Source organism: Taudactylus pleione, unplaced genomic scaffold (assembly GCF_031769625.1).
Source record: "Taudactylus pleione unplaced genomic scaffold, aTauple2 ptg000587l, whole genome shotgun sequence".
Lineage (NCBI taxonomy): Eukaryota > Metazoa > Chordata > Amphibia > Anura > Myobatrachidae > Taudactylus > Taudactylus pleione.
The window spans coordinates 2,898,458-2,913,710 of NW_028284989.1; the positions used below are offsets into that span (position 1 = coordinate 2,898,458).

Sequence of the window (15,253 nt, forward strand, 5' to 3'; positions counted from 1 at the left end):
ACCGTTAATGATTTAGGATGGCAGCTTTGAGCTTTTAGTAATGTATTTCTATCTGTTACTTTAGTAAGGACTGTATTGTGTATTTTATCACTCTTTATAGATACTTTTACATTCAAAAAATCGACGGTTTGTTTGCTAAAGGTGAATGTAAATTTTATAGGACAGTCATTGTATTATGGTTCTCTAACAATCTAATAAGTATTGAAATATCCTCACGCCAAACCATGAATAAGTCATCGATGTAGCGTGTGAATAAAACAATATTATGAGAAATCAAGGTGTCACCAAAAAACAAACTTGTCTCAACAAAAAACATGAAAATATTAGCATAGGCTGTGCCATGGAACTGCCCATGGCACAGCCTCTGATCTGGAGAAAGAATTCATCCTGGTAAAGGAAAAAATTGTTATTCAATAATAAATCGAATAGCAAAATGATGATTTACATTTTTATGGAATCAAAGACACTCTTTTATCCAAGAACTCCTTAACCGCTCTTATGCCAAGGGAATGTGGAATAGATGTTTATAAATTAGTAACATCAATAGTCACTAGCCAACTATTGGGTGGAATATTCCCAAGATTTTGCAGTTTCTTTAGAAAACTTGTCGTGTCCAATAGAAAGGTATGCTCTTTTTTAATCAATGGCTGTAACAAAGTATCCAGAAAAGTGGCAACAGGTTGAAACAGTGAACCTCTTGCAGATACTATTGGTCTGCCTGGTGGAGGGTAAGCCCTTATGGATATTTGGTACAGTGTAGAACACAGGTACCAATAGAAAATCAGGAAGTCAAATTTCACGAAGTTGGTATTTAAGGACTCCGGCATCACAAGCCATATTGAGTATTTCCACTAAAGATTTTTTACATGTTGTGGATGGATCACCTCTCAATTTTTTATATACTGTAGAATCTGAGAGCTGTCGCATAATTTCAGTATGGTAATCCTGTGTATCTTGTAAAACCACCGCCCCTCCTTTATCCGCTGGTCGAATCATAAGGCTGTCATTTTGAGATAACATTTTCAAGGCTTGACGTTCCTGCAGTGACAGATTTGGATGGACAGATCTAAAAGATTGTAGTCCTGTATTCACTTGTTGATCCAGCAGTCAAATGAAAGTTCTAATGCTAGAGTTGTTAGAATTAGGGTCAAAGCTAGAAGGTTTTCCAAATTTCTTAAGTTGAATGGGAATGTTGGGCGGGGGTGTACTTATATTTTTGTTAAAGTATTCTTTCAGTCTCAGTTTCCTTGCCAATTCAGCTTTTTCTATTTTTCCAAGTGAAATCATCGAAAGGGACTGTGGGGATGAATGATAACCCCTTTCTCAATAGGCTATATACTCCATCTGATAGGTCATATAAGGACAGGTTGTAAATTAGGTCTTTTTTGATAGAGGTGGACGTCCGGGTCGCCCTTTGCCTCTTTTGTTGTTGCCCCCTTCTGGTAAACTTCCTTTTGGGCGTTTTCTTTTATCCCAAATTGTTTGCCTTGGTACGGGAACCTGATGCCATATTAGATTTTTCCACCTCACTATTGGAACTGAGATTATCCTGAGATGAATCTGTCTCCAGATGCATTTGATGTTGAAGGTAAGTACATCTGTTCCTCCTAAAAAAAGGACGTCTAGGTTCCTGTTGAGAATTACCAGTTAGCCAACAGTACACTGTGTGCTTCTCATAGTCTGCTTCTACTTTAATTCGTTTTCTTTTTTGAAGGAAATAAGTTCTCTCTTATAAGAAGAGACCTAGTTTTTAAGTCTGTCCAACCAATCATTATCTTTGTCAGCCGACAAAATAGGTATGTTGATTTGTTCAAAAGAGGCAATTTTATCCTTAACGACTTGTAATTCCTTTGTTGACTGTTCTATTACAAGGACCATCAAGTTGAAGGAACATTTATTTAAAATTCCTATCCAACGTTTACAAAAATGTGGGTCGAAGCATCCTATTGTAGGGCAATTCCGTACCGTGAATCCCCGTGGGATTTTTTTGGACTTGTAATAGTCACTTAAGGAGAGGCCATGGAGATAAAAATCTAGCTCCTTTTTCTTCATGCGGAGGAGATCTCTATAGATAATATCAGGTGCAATAGTAGATTCTGCCTCATCATTCATACCTTTGGAATATAGGATAGACTCCACTTCTGATTCTGAGTAAGTATGCGTGTCTCCAATGGGAAAATGTAAAAGCCTGAATGCTTCCTCATTGTCCTCCATTGTTTCAGCCATAATGATGTAAAAAAGACCAGATAAATAAGTGAAGAATAAACTATGCCCATAAACGTTCTGGCTGGCTATGACAGTATTCCAGTTTTATAGATGAATAGAATAGAATAATAATCTTTGTCACAATGATGTTATAGTTTCACTATAGATGGAAAAAAGGAATCACAAATATCCGCAAGTGCAGAGAAATCCAATGGTGAGTATAAAAAAGAAGAAAAAATGTGCTTTAAGAACAAATGCAATGTTCCAAAAGAACAGCACTAATGCATCCATAGACTTTAGATGGACAAACTTGGTAATATTAAGGGGGTGCCCTGACGTGAGTACTCACTCCACTGGTGTCTACTCATACATATATGTCCTGGGTCTGGCACTCCCCACTCACAGACAGCTTCAGCCGGTGCCCTCACAAACATCAATAAATAAATCCTTCTCCAGATCAGAGGCTGTGCCATGGGCAGTTCCATGGCACCAGCCTATGCTAATATGTTCATGTTTTTTGTTGAGACAAGTTTGTTTTTTGCTGACACCTTGATTTCTCATAATATTGTTTTAGTCACACGCTACATCGATGAGAGAACTGTTGATTTGTAAAGACAGAGGGCCTGATTCAGAGCCGCTCGGAAGTGCCCGCTCGTTCGCTCAACTGCGCATGCGTATGGGTCGTAATGCGCATGCGTAAACCAGTCATTGCGTTCAGAAATCGTGCACTTGTAAAACAGCGAAGAGCTGCTATTTTGAGTGACAGAATGAGGCGTTTGTGGGTGGTAACAGGGGAAGGTTCTTGAAAACGGGGGGGAGATCCGAATGCAGGCGTGCCAAATGGTCAAAACGCAGTTAATGGGTGTGCATAATTAACAAAGCAGCGTAATCGACCACGTCACTTGGTTGTCTTTTAGCCTGAACTGCTCGCAGTGATAGCGGGATGTAAATCCTACTGCAAGCACTGCGAGCAGTTCAGATGCCTTTCGATGTTCCCGATTAATCAAATAAATACAGGAGGTGACGTATGGTGCGAACGGCAAAGGGGCGTCTTTACAAAATAGCGAGTACATTTTTCGGATGCTAGCTCAGACATAGAGGCGTCCACAGACCGCAAAGAGCGAGCACTTAATTTAAATATCCGGCCCCTTTTTCAGAACGACCATCCACAAATAGTGTCCGGCTCTGAATCTGGTCCTGAGTATTAGCCCTGAATAGGGATGACTTATTGTAGAGTAGTAAGGTAACTAAGAACTCCTCATGCAAGTTTCCATGGGATAATCGATTTAACACTGCGTCACCTATAATAAATAAGTCAGCTAAGGGCTTATTGTCAATTCTTCAAGGGGATGAATCACTGGGGATACAAGATCAACAGTTGATGCCCTATTATTCTAGAGGCCGTAATCTTAAGGATATTCTAGTTAAAACTAATTCCTGCAATAAGAAAAAACAAATTAAAACTTTCAGCGACTAGGATGCTTTAAATGTACGTGCGTGACCTGCCAGTTTTTACTGACAGGTGACTCCTTTAAATATCCTCACACAGGCAAAGTATACAAAATAAGACACTATTTTAATTTGTAATTCCTCTTTCATCGTCTACCATTTATATGCCCGTGCGGGCTATATTACATTGGAAAGACGGAACAAAAATTCAAGGAGCGCATGGCCCACCATAGGGCGGTCATACAAGCAGCCCTAATAGCTAAAAATAGTGATCAACTAGTCATGAGACATTTTTGTGAATTTAACCATCCTCTCAGTAGTTTACAATACAGGATGATTGATTGTATCCCTCCCTCCATCAGAGGGGTTAATCGCCGTCAAAGGCTTTTGCAATGTGAAGCCAGATGGATAAATCGTTTAGATGTTATCCAACCTAGAGGTCTTATTGATAATATTTCATTTTCTAGCTTTAGATAGTATAAACCCTATTTTATGGAATGAGATAGTTATTAGATATTCTGTGCAAATCCTGTTTTGTATTTTTAGTGTAATATTTATAGTATTTAACTTTGGTATTGTATATCTTTAATGTCACAAGGTATGTCATTTATTACTTGCTCATGTTGATTTGTAAATGACAAAGACAGCTTGACATTTTGTTGCATCTTTGCATTGTTACTAGGAATCATCATGGTGATGGCATTTTCTGAGCACTCATGTGAATGAATGTCTGTTATTGATGACGTCAGTATGCAGCAGGGCGGCTGAGTGGTCCCCTCCTGCATACCGGCATTCACAAAGTGGGCTGAGGTATAAAAGGTACGTAGTTTTGATCATTAATTTTTCCTGATGACAAAATGAACTAATATATTGAAACGTTGAGAACCAGCCTGTGGTCCCACTAATTTCTTGCTGTGACTGTGCCAAGAGTGCCGCACATTGCGTTTTGTATGTGTATATATATATATATATATATATATATATATGTATGTGTATATATATATATATATATATATATATATATATATAGTATATATTAGGGTTTAGTGAAAATGGACGATTTCAGAAATCGCAAATGCTTAGGTGTGTTAAATTTACTATACCATGGAAGTAATTTATTGCCGAAGGTTCATCGTCCTAGGTCAATATCTTCAGCTCCCATAATTGCCTCAGTTTTGAAATTTGGTCTGGATAGGCAATCCTGCAATACATGTACTGCGGGACCCACGGATCCTGCTGTGCCACACATTTTGCCTCACATAGCGCGGAAAGCATTTCCAGACACAATTACATTATGCATTTGATGATGCTACGCAAGTGAAGACTCAAAAAATCATGTTAATTTGACTATAATTTAGCAGAATTCTGGTAAAATTCAGAACCCATCATGAGGAGATGGCTGCAGTTCGGGTCCCACTCCCCACCCAACCCAACCAACCAACCATGGAGCAAGAGATAATGTTTGTGCATGTAGTACATGTACATGTGTTGTGTCATCTATACATTATTGTGTCATCTATACATGAAGAAAGAGATGGTAAGTTATTTTGCAGCATCTCTGCAATAAGATTTTTTTGCAAATTTTAGCATTTTCTCCCTTGATTTTAGAGTATTTCTGATCATGCCGTCTCTTGCTCTAAGAGCCAGATACTCTATGGTTCACAATACTGTGTACGCACGCAGTTAAACTGCGATAGCAAGTCAAGCCACTGCAATCGCAATGCAAACGCAGCACTACATAAGGACGCCCACTTTACAATATGCACATCTGTAATACTTAGCAGAATAGCAAAACCATAAGTACAATCGAGTACCATCGGACCCATATGCACAAGCCCTGACCTTACTCAGAAATTTCTAACAGCCACGATCACTATTTGACCTCACACTGCGTATGGCTATACAGTGGATAATTTATGCATGCACATGCAACGGCAATCAGATGCACTGGCACACGCCTACTTTCTCCCAACCACCCCCACCATCACCACCCACAAATGTCACTTCTTGTCAATCACTCTGAGATGGGTCTGCATAGCCTCTGCAACTGCAGTCTCATTGACGGGTTCGCACATGCACACTGCGATGCGTACATTTGGCCAATTGCATGCGTATTAGCAACTGCAATCCAAGCTGAATCAGTCCCTAAATCCACATACAGATGCTGCGGCTGTGGAAACCAGCTTCACAGTCCTCTCAACGGCCTGTGTATGGCACAGAAACTGCAATATACCCTGTGATACAAATGCAACTGGGTCCATGACTGACAACATCAGTTCTTCCTCAGACATGTCTCTGAGGATCAGAGATGGAGTTACTTTAGTTGTTTCCCAGTCAGTTACCTCAGTATGGTCTTTGGCTTTGAAATTTACTGTATGAATTTGGAACTGTCTCACACTTTGTGCATTTTCCTGCGCTCTGTCATTCATAATTCTTTTCACAGCCAAACGTTTGATATGTTACCTTTCATTGAACAGCATACTGACCAGTAGATTTTCTGGATGCTAAAGTAAGCATTAGTCTAGATGACTTAATCGACTTTTTGTCGTGCAGGATCAGGTAAGTAACGCGAGTATTTTATAGCATTCCAGGTATGAATGCTTGTGTGTCTTATTTGCCAGTCTCTTTTAATAGAAAACCAAAGGCTGGCATATACCTTCATAATTTAATTTGTAAATGTTACCAGGTTTCGTGAAGGGCAATGTACAAGTGGAGACTGCAATTCCAAGCTGTCAGCCATCTGGAATGATGTGACAACCCTTGGTCTCTGTTAGAAAGATCTTCGGGTACAGAGCCAGCCAAAATGGCTCTGCACATCTCTAGGAGGTACTTTTGGTCAGTACTTAGGTCACTTGTGTCAATATCTGAACTTTTTGTGTCTATATTTGCAAAATCTAACAACTGGCTTTTTTTCACAGTCAGCAAGCTTCTGTCCTATAAGACCTGAAAAACTTTCAGGACCAATTGTTCACCCATCAAGTAACGTGAAGAGGTTACAAACTGGTCGTGCGCATGCGCGAGACCCGGCTAGCGACGGGCAATCCATCGCTCCGTGTCTCACACCGAAGGGGGCGAGCTGTTGATGTTGAGTGACAGCTAGCCCCCTTTGGGGTGGCTGCCCAAATGGAGGCAGCCCCACTGACATCACAAGTGATTTCAGTGGAGAGCTTCTGGCTCTGTTAGAGCTGAAAGCTCTCTGGGGCTTGTGAAGAATGAGACCTTACCACAAAGGTCTCTTCGCAAGCCCGATGGTCGTGATGGTCTTGACCATCATGACCATCATCGTGGCCACTCGCTATAGCTGTGGGTGGTCAAGAGGCCACTCCAAAAAAAAAAGCCCTGCCCTGATTCAGAGCGAGCGGCTCTGAATCAGGCCCACAGAGAGGACCTAATGAGGAAGTCCTTGTGTCAGCAGAGGGTATTATTGTAAAAGAACTGACACTAGCCCTCTGCTGCCCAGATAAAGACACTGGGTTCAAAATATTTCAGGCAGATGCTGAGAGTCAAATTCTCCAGGCAGTGTTTGTCAAAGTTGAGGATCCCGAAAAAGTCTATGAAGTGTATCCATTTCTGTTAAGGGCATCAGAACTGGACCATAGAGTAATGGAAGTAGGTAATCTTGTCTGGATAATTATGTTTTCTTTTACATAATGTGGATGGCTGGATGCATGTGCATCATTTTCATGGTGAAGAGATGGCACCAGGATGAACTATGGGAAGAAGGGACACCAATGGAGGCAGTGTGATGCTCTGGACAATGTTCTGCTGGGAAATCTTGGGTTGTAGGTTTCATGTGGATGTTACTTTGACATGTACCACCTACCTAAACATTGTTGCAGACAAAGTACACCACTTTATGGCAGTGGAATTCCCTAATGTGCCATTACACACTGCAAAAATTGTTCAGGAATGGTTTGAGGAACAAAGCATTCAAGGTGTTGACTTGGATTCCAAATTCCAATCTGATCGAGAATCCGTGGGATGAAAAACTAGTCTGAGTCATTGAGGCCCTAGTTCACAACTTTCAGGACTTTAAAGGTCTTTCTGCTAAGAATCCACAGGACACCTTCAGAAGTCTTGAGAAGTCCATGCCTCAATGGGTCAGAGCTGTTTTGGTGGCATGAGGGGGCCCTACCATATACAATATTAGGCAGGTGGTTTTAAAGTTATGGTTGATGGGATGTTTATTTGTGTATGTATGATGATCACACTCCTTAACATAGTAATGTCAAAAAAGTGATATTTACTGTATTCAGAGCTTTCAATCATACTGAAAAAAACAGACACAATTCTTTAGGAACAGCATCCTTAAAGTCATGGAACCAGTTAAAACATGTTAAATGGCCATTTCCATGCCCCACACCTTCCTCAGGGGCTACTTTGTCACCTTCTATGAGCATGAACCCTATTAAATACCCCTAATGGTGCCAAAATTGCATCAAACAGTTCCACCTTAAACATATAAGTCATACAAAAATTCACCTGATGGTTATCCTTATTGTTTCCCACGTGATATATACAGTACATGTGTCTAAACTTGAAATTGAATATAATGAGCTGTTACCCGGCAACATATCCAAACATAAACATAAAAATTACTTATCAAAAACACTATTTTCAATTGTTGTAGAATATCGGGAAAACCGGCATGTTTTGAAAACTACACATACAGTAGAGATGAACATGTTGCGATCACATGCACCCAGAGTGTTAACATACAGACTTTTATTAATATAGAAAAAATCTACTAAATGTAATAAAGAAAGGAAAACCATTAAACTATCAGAGCTTATGAAACAATTCTCTAATATACTGTATAATTTACACATACTGTGTAATCATAATGATTGAAAGAAAATAGGTACGTTTATTCTCTTTGTTCCAATAATGAAACATTAATTAATTGGTCCCCACTGGAGTAGCAGTCTGTTTTAATTACCGCCTCTCTTATGTGACATGACATATATATAACCCCAAGTGTAGTTCTTCCCAGCTTATTAAGTGGCAAGACTCTTTGTGTTGTTACTGCTGTCTCCATTTCTGAATTATCTGTCTATATTGTGTTGTTTTCTTTGGATGTTAACCTGTTGGTGCATATACAACTGTTCGCTTACTTAAAGCAAGTGACCAATTAGAAAGTTTTTAGATCAGGGTTCTGTGTTGTGTATCATTGTTGTTTTAGTAAGGTGGGGCAAACTATAGTTCTAATCAGGCTAGGTGTCATGCAGGAGGGTGTATATTTGTAACAGGAGATGGCAGACTATGGTGTATCAATAAGTGACTTATACCTCCCCCATCAAATTCCTCAATCAATTTTATGTTGATATGATCTAATATGAAAGGACAAACTATTCCCTCTCTCAAAAACATCATTATCTCTCATAAAGTGCATTTATTTGACTAAATTAGCCTTTCAGAAATTCCATGCAACATAATCTATTTTAACTCCCATCTAAGAATCAGGCCCTAAGAATCTATATACTGACCTGAGAGTTCTAATTATACTGTGTGCTAGTTACCTCTTTGATTAGCCATTTGTGAACCATTGTTAACTACCCCTTTGAATATGTTTTACCAGTCCAAACTCAAGTTGTTTGGTGGCCACCACCATATCGGTCAGTAGATGGCTAGTCTAGGTCAGGACTAACCTAGGGCAGCATCCTGTACAATCCTTGTCTTAAAGCACATCACCATATTGTGTGGTACCTAAAGAAATCCAGGGTTTCCATTCCATGACCCAAAAGAGCCACTACAACTCCCTATGATCAGAGCATATATTGTACAAACATTACACCCTGTCTCAGGTAGTCCAGTTCTAACTGCATCACAAGATGTTGCTGCCTACCACAAGGTCCATAGAGTAACCTCCTGGAATAATTAAGATGTGCTTTCATTCACGAAGTATTCTATTCACAAAGTATCCAAATTGAACAGTTGAAAAAGCGGTTTCCATTTATCTGGACCCTAACCATCTTCCTTTTTTCATCTGTCAGGTATGTGATAAACACCATCCTGCAATCTTCATACTCTCTGAACTTTATGCAATCAATCTAATCTAAATGTATGTAATTTCTTAAATTGATGCAATAGTCATTACCTGTTTTTGAGATTTTTCAGTGAAGCATAGTTTATGATGGCCTACTGGGCTGTTGTTTACATAGTCAAACACACGGCAATTTTACACCTTAGATCAGATAGACATTTGTCTCAGATGTAGCCAGTGTTAATAAGCCACAGTATTTCTTAATAGTCACATCAAGGAGAGCTGTGCTCAATTTGAGCTGTGCTTTCAATTCACGAAGTATTCTATTCACAAAGTATCCAAACTGAACAGTTAAAAAAACAGTTGAACAAACTTTAAACAACATCTGAGATCAGGTAATTTCTATATCAAACTTTATATTTGTTTATGCTCTATTCTTAAAATTTCTCCTCTTATTCAAAATCACCATGTACAGTACCAAATATTGTTTTTTTTCTTATTTCACGCCATGGTATTTTCTCTAAGGCTATTACATCCTTCACTCTCCCTGGATCCCACCACTCTGTACACATTGCAGCCTCAATAATCTATTCCCCTCTTATGAACACACATGAGGTTTTTACTTCTCTATATACATGGACAATAACACCCTCAACCTGTTGCCATAAAAAACTTTCATATACCTGTCACCACTGTATTTATATCTCTCTCCTTTTACTTCTATTAGCTGGTGACTTATCACCAAATCCAGGCTCCACCCACTTTCCCCACTCACAATGGAATTTAAATCCAGCAAACCTCAGACACATCACATGCCTACCATCACCCTCCATAACACTAAAATGTGCCTTATGGAATGCACGCTCTGTCTGCAATTAACTAACATCCATCCATGACCTCTTTTTTTCAAATAACCTCAACCTTCTGGTGATAACAGAAGCATGGCTCACACAATCGGACACCTCCTCCCTTGTAGCACTCTCATATGGTGGTGTGCACTTCACACACACAGCTCCAGGCATGGTAATAGTAAAGGAGGTGGGGTTGGAATATTACTGTCCCAATATTTCACAAACTCTGTTCTCCCATAGGTATCATCACTCACATCTACATCATTTGAAGTACATTCTATCAGGACTTTCACCCCTTTCCATCTGCACATTGCTGCTATCTATCGCCCACCTGGGCCACCCCAACAATTTCGGGAACTTTTTTGCCTCTTCCTCTCTTGGCCTCTCCCAATTGACTGACTCCTCTACTCATCAGGAGGGCCACTGTCTTTATCTTGTATTCCCCAGACTATGCTCAGTTTCTGAATTCACTAATTCTCCTTTACCTCTCTCAGATCACACCCTTATCACCTGCATTCTCTCCTCCATTACGTCAACCACAATGTCAATCAAATCTACCAAGCCTCCTCAAACCCGTAGAATTATTAATGCTATTAATTTTCAACAACTAGCCACCACTCTGCAACAACTACTTCACTTCTCCTGAATTTAACTGTATCACACCTGAACCAGACCCTAGAAATAGCCTAGAATTGACTCCAGCTACCCATCACAATCCACATAGACTTAGATGTCAACCGTGGCATTCTAAATTAACAAGACCCCTACAAAAACTCTCATGTAAATAAAGTAGAACATCAAAGGCATAAATCTCCAAGTGACTTCCTCACATATAAGACTATATACCACTCTTATTATAATGCTCTGGACACTGGCAAACAAACATATTTCCAATCTGTCATCTCTGCCAAAGCCTATAACTCCAAGTGACTTTTTAATACATTTAAATCGCTTCTTACCCTCCCTCACCCAACCCACCTGCTACTATCAGGGCACAAGATCTTGCTTCCTATTTAAAGGACAATATTGATAATATTCGAACACTCTTCTCATCTTCCTACTCTATTTCCTCTCCTCTTGATCCTATAGCCTCACAAATCAGTAAAGCTCTGTCTCCTGTGCTCATCCCACCCTTAACTAAAATCTGTAATCTCCCTTTCTCTACTGGTATCTTTCCATCACTGTGCAAGCATGCAGTGATTACTCCCGAACTCTAGCTCAAATTACCACCCCAGCTCCCATGCTGCTTCCAAGCTACTGTTGAGACTTGCCTACACTCGCCTAACACACTTTCTAAACTCTCACAACTTATTGGACCCACTATAGTTAGGCTTTCATTCCCAACAATCCACTGAGACAGCAATGACTAAGGTAGTGAATAATCTGGTCACAACTAAAAAAAACCTCACCTCATCAAACAAGCTTATCAGATTCCAGAACTGCCAACATAACCTGCATAGATTCCATTTAATTACATCCCTTCTTACAAGTCCATACATAACCTCACATATTCTCTCTTTCTTCACTTTCACATACTTCTAACCCTGTGTCAACTTTTCTGTGTGACTGGATCATATAGCTCCCCAAGAACATCTGCAATCTGGCTGGACCAATTTGCAATATGTAGCACCTATCCTTGTGTATCAACACCTATTTCCCTATAGATTGTAAGCTTGCGAGCAGGCCCTCTTACCTTTATGTCTGTCTGTTACTACCCAGTTTTGTTCTATTAATGTTGTTTGCAACTGTAAAGTGCAACGGAATATTCTGCGCTATAGAAGAAACTGTTAATAAATAATAATATATGATTTTTCTTTGTGATCTCAGCTGCTGTTCTTCTTCTGACTTGATTGGCACAAGTTTTTCTACCCAAAATTACTTACGGATAAAAAGGAGATAAAAAATTATATTAAAAATTTGTAGCATTTGGAAACATTATAAAAAAGTAATGGGTATGTAATGCTGGCTGTCGGGATGCCTCCTGTCAGAATACCGACAGCGGCATCGAAATGGTTGGTATTCCGACAGGGGTTGGGTAAGTATACTTCCCCTTCCCCCTCCCCCCCTAAACCTAACCCTCCCTTTTTGTAGCCTATCCCTAACCCTAACTATCCCCCCTAGGGGTGCCTAACCCTAACCTTCCCCCAAAACCTAACCCTGCTATGCTCCCTAAACCTCCCCCCTCCCCCCTGTGGCTAACACTAAGCACTTCCTGGACTTACCTCCTTTGGGCTGGCAACCTTTGGTGCTCTGGCATCAGGATTGTTGGTATTTCAACATCTATCTTAAGTCCCTTGTCGGGATTCCCCTGTTGGTATTGAGACCGGCGGCATTGCGGCCACCAGTCTAATAAATACATCCCATTAAAATGCTTAAATAATTAATCTAATTGTAAGCATAAAAGTGTGACTTTGAGTTATATGGATCAAATCTCCTAAAAAGGACAAGTGCAGGTGTTACCAAGCAAACAATTATATTCACGCTATTATTTATCTAGTCCACATTATAAATTATAGGAAGAATATGATTGGATACTACGTACAACACCTCCACTTTTTTGAAAGTTTTGATAAACCTCCCACTATATCCTTTTCAGTCAATTATAGTGGACCATAATATTTTCTTATATTTTTTATTTACTGTACATGTTGATAACACAAATAACTAATTGGTTGTTCAAAGTACATAATCATCTTGTTTACAATTTTGAAAAATTAAATAAAAGTAGAGATGTGCTCGGTTCGGTTTTACTCTGTTCTTTTTGCCAAAATTATCGCAAGTTAAGATTAGTTCGCATTTATTTTATTGGCTATCCAAAACACCTGATAGCCGATGAGATGCCGTTTTTGAGATCTGAACATATCCAAGTAAAATCACACCCGCACATCTCTAAATAAAAGTAAAACCAACAATGTTATTTTTCATGATTTTTTATTCTTTTTCTTCCCTCACAGAAATCTAGTTTGAATATGGCTCAAGTTAATAGTACAATTGTTACTGAATTTATTCTATTAGCTTTTCAAGAGCTTCATCAATTCCAGATTTTGCTTTTCATTGTGGTTTTAGTAATATACAACACATGCATTGTTGGGAACATTATCATATATTTGCTAATTAAGTTTGATGTTTCTCTTCATACGCCAATGTACTTTTTTATCAGTACGTTTGCCATTTTGGAAATTATATTTATCTCTATCATTGTCCCAAAACTTTTGGATATCCTCATTGCAGGTAAAAACAGGATATCATTTGTTGGCTGCTTTATCCAACTGTACTGTACTGACATGACGGGGATTGTTGAATGTTATCTCCTGGTGGTTATGGTCTTTGACAGACACTTAGCCATTACTAACCCTTTGCATTACTATGCGGTAATGAACGGGGCATGTATAAAACTTGCCATACTCCCATGGATTGTTGGGTTTGTTGCTGCTTCCATCCCCACCATCTTCACAGCTCGCTTAGAATTCTGTGGTCCTAACCAGATCAACCATTTCTTTTGTGATTTGGTTCCATTACAGAGTTTAGCATGTTCTGATCCCTTCATCAGCAATCTAATGACGAGCATAACGGCCATCTTTGTTGTGCTTTTCCCCTTTGTCATCATTATAGTGTTCTATATACATGTAATAATCACAATCTTAAAGATCAAGAGCGGAGAAGGTAAAAATAAAGCCTTCTCCACCTGTTCCTCGCACCTTATTGTAGCCAGTCTTTTCTTTGGCACGGGCGCTATTGTCTATGTATATCCAAATGGCAGCAGATATGAGAAATTCTTTGCCCTAATATACAAAGTTATCACCCCATTGTTGAATCCTTTTATATATACATTGAGAAACAAAGATGTGAAGATAGTTTTCATGAAATCATTTAGAGTTATAATTAGGATGACAAGAGGAAAATGAGGAGGGTAATTTTCGGCCAATTTTTAACATGGTGGCCTGAAGCTGTAGGTCCATTCATCCCATTGTTAATCTGGCCCTGGTGATATAGAATAACAAAACTCTCCATCTAAAAGTTAGAATAGGTCAGTGATATGCGGCTGCAGATTTCAAGAGACTTACACATCATAGGAACTGCAAATGACTAAATGGAGCTTTAATTGCATTTCATAGTTGCCAACATCTTTGTGAGTTTTAGAACTGAGATGGTTTTAACTTTTAGATGTATCCAAATATATTATTCATTTTCTATAGTGGTAGAAACCTTGATACTTAAAAACAATATAAGAATTGCCAGACTAAAGCACAAGCAAACAGAGGTCCAATATTGGGATTCAAACAAAAGGGGGTATACCTGTGCAACATAGTCTACAAATGAGTGCCTTCTCCCTTTCCCTTTCTTAAAAAATTGGATCTCCATATACATATACACATTACTATGAACTAGAGATGTGCGGTTCATTTCTCGTGAAATCGGAATAAGAACTTTGTGCGTCTGGACAGAACCGAGTCGCAAGTTCTAATCTCCTGAGGAGATCCGGATAAATCCGGGTCGCAGTTCTGATCTCCTGAGGAGATCCTGATATATCCGGGTCGCAGTTTTGATCTTACCACGGTTCAGAATTCAGATTTTAAATCCAAATTTCAGGTTTTGGATTGTATATATTACATGATTTTAGTTGTATTTAAAATATCTATAGACCCAAAACCAAAACACTTTTGGGTGGTTTTGCAAAAGCAAAACAGCAAGATGAATCCAGATCCAAAACCATTACAAGGGGGTCAGCACACATCTCTACTCTCAACCACTGTTTGCCACACTT

General features: G+C 39.2%; 1 protein-coding gene across 1 annotated transcript; it reads left to right on the forward strand.

The window, feature by feature from the left end:
• Positions 1 to 2,371: 2,371 nt before the first annotated feature.
• Positions 2,372 to 14,393, forward strand: LOC148481273 (olfactory receptor 10A3-like). Its single transcript, XM_088453728.1, has 5 exons — positions 2,372 to 2,419; positions 6,208 to 6,213; positions 6,573 to 6,633; positions 7,115 to 7,263; positions 13,443 to 14,393. Exons 1-5 carry the CDS (start codon positions 2,372 to 2,374, stop codon positions 14,391 to 14,393), a joined length of 1,215 nt encoding a protein of 404 aa, XP_088309854.1.
• Positions 14,394 to 15,253: the final 860 nt, after the last annotated feature.

What these genes read in the sequence shown, in the direction of transcription:
- LOC148481273 (XM_088453728.1), top strand. Translation starts at nt 2,372, where the DNA reads ATGGAAAAAAGGAATCACAAATATCCGCAAGTGCAGAGAAATCCAATG. An exon ending in ACCAATTGTTCACCCATCAA is followed by an intron (nt 6,634 to 7,114) that starts GTAACGTGAAGA and finishes TCTGCTGCCCAG; the next exon opens with ATAAAGACACTGGGTTCAAA. An exon ending in TGGACCATAGAGTAATGGAA is followed by an intron (nt 7,264 to 13,442) that starts GTAGGTAATCTT and finishes CTTCCCTCACAG; the next exon opens with AAATCTAGTTTGAATATGGC.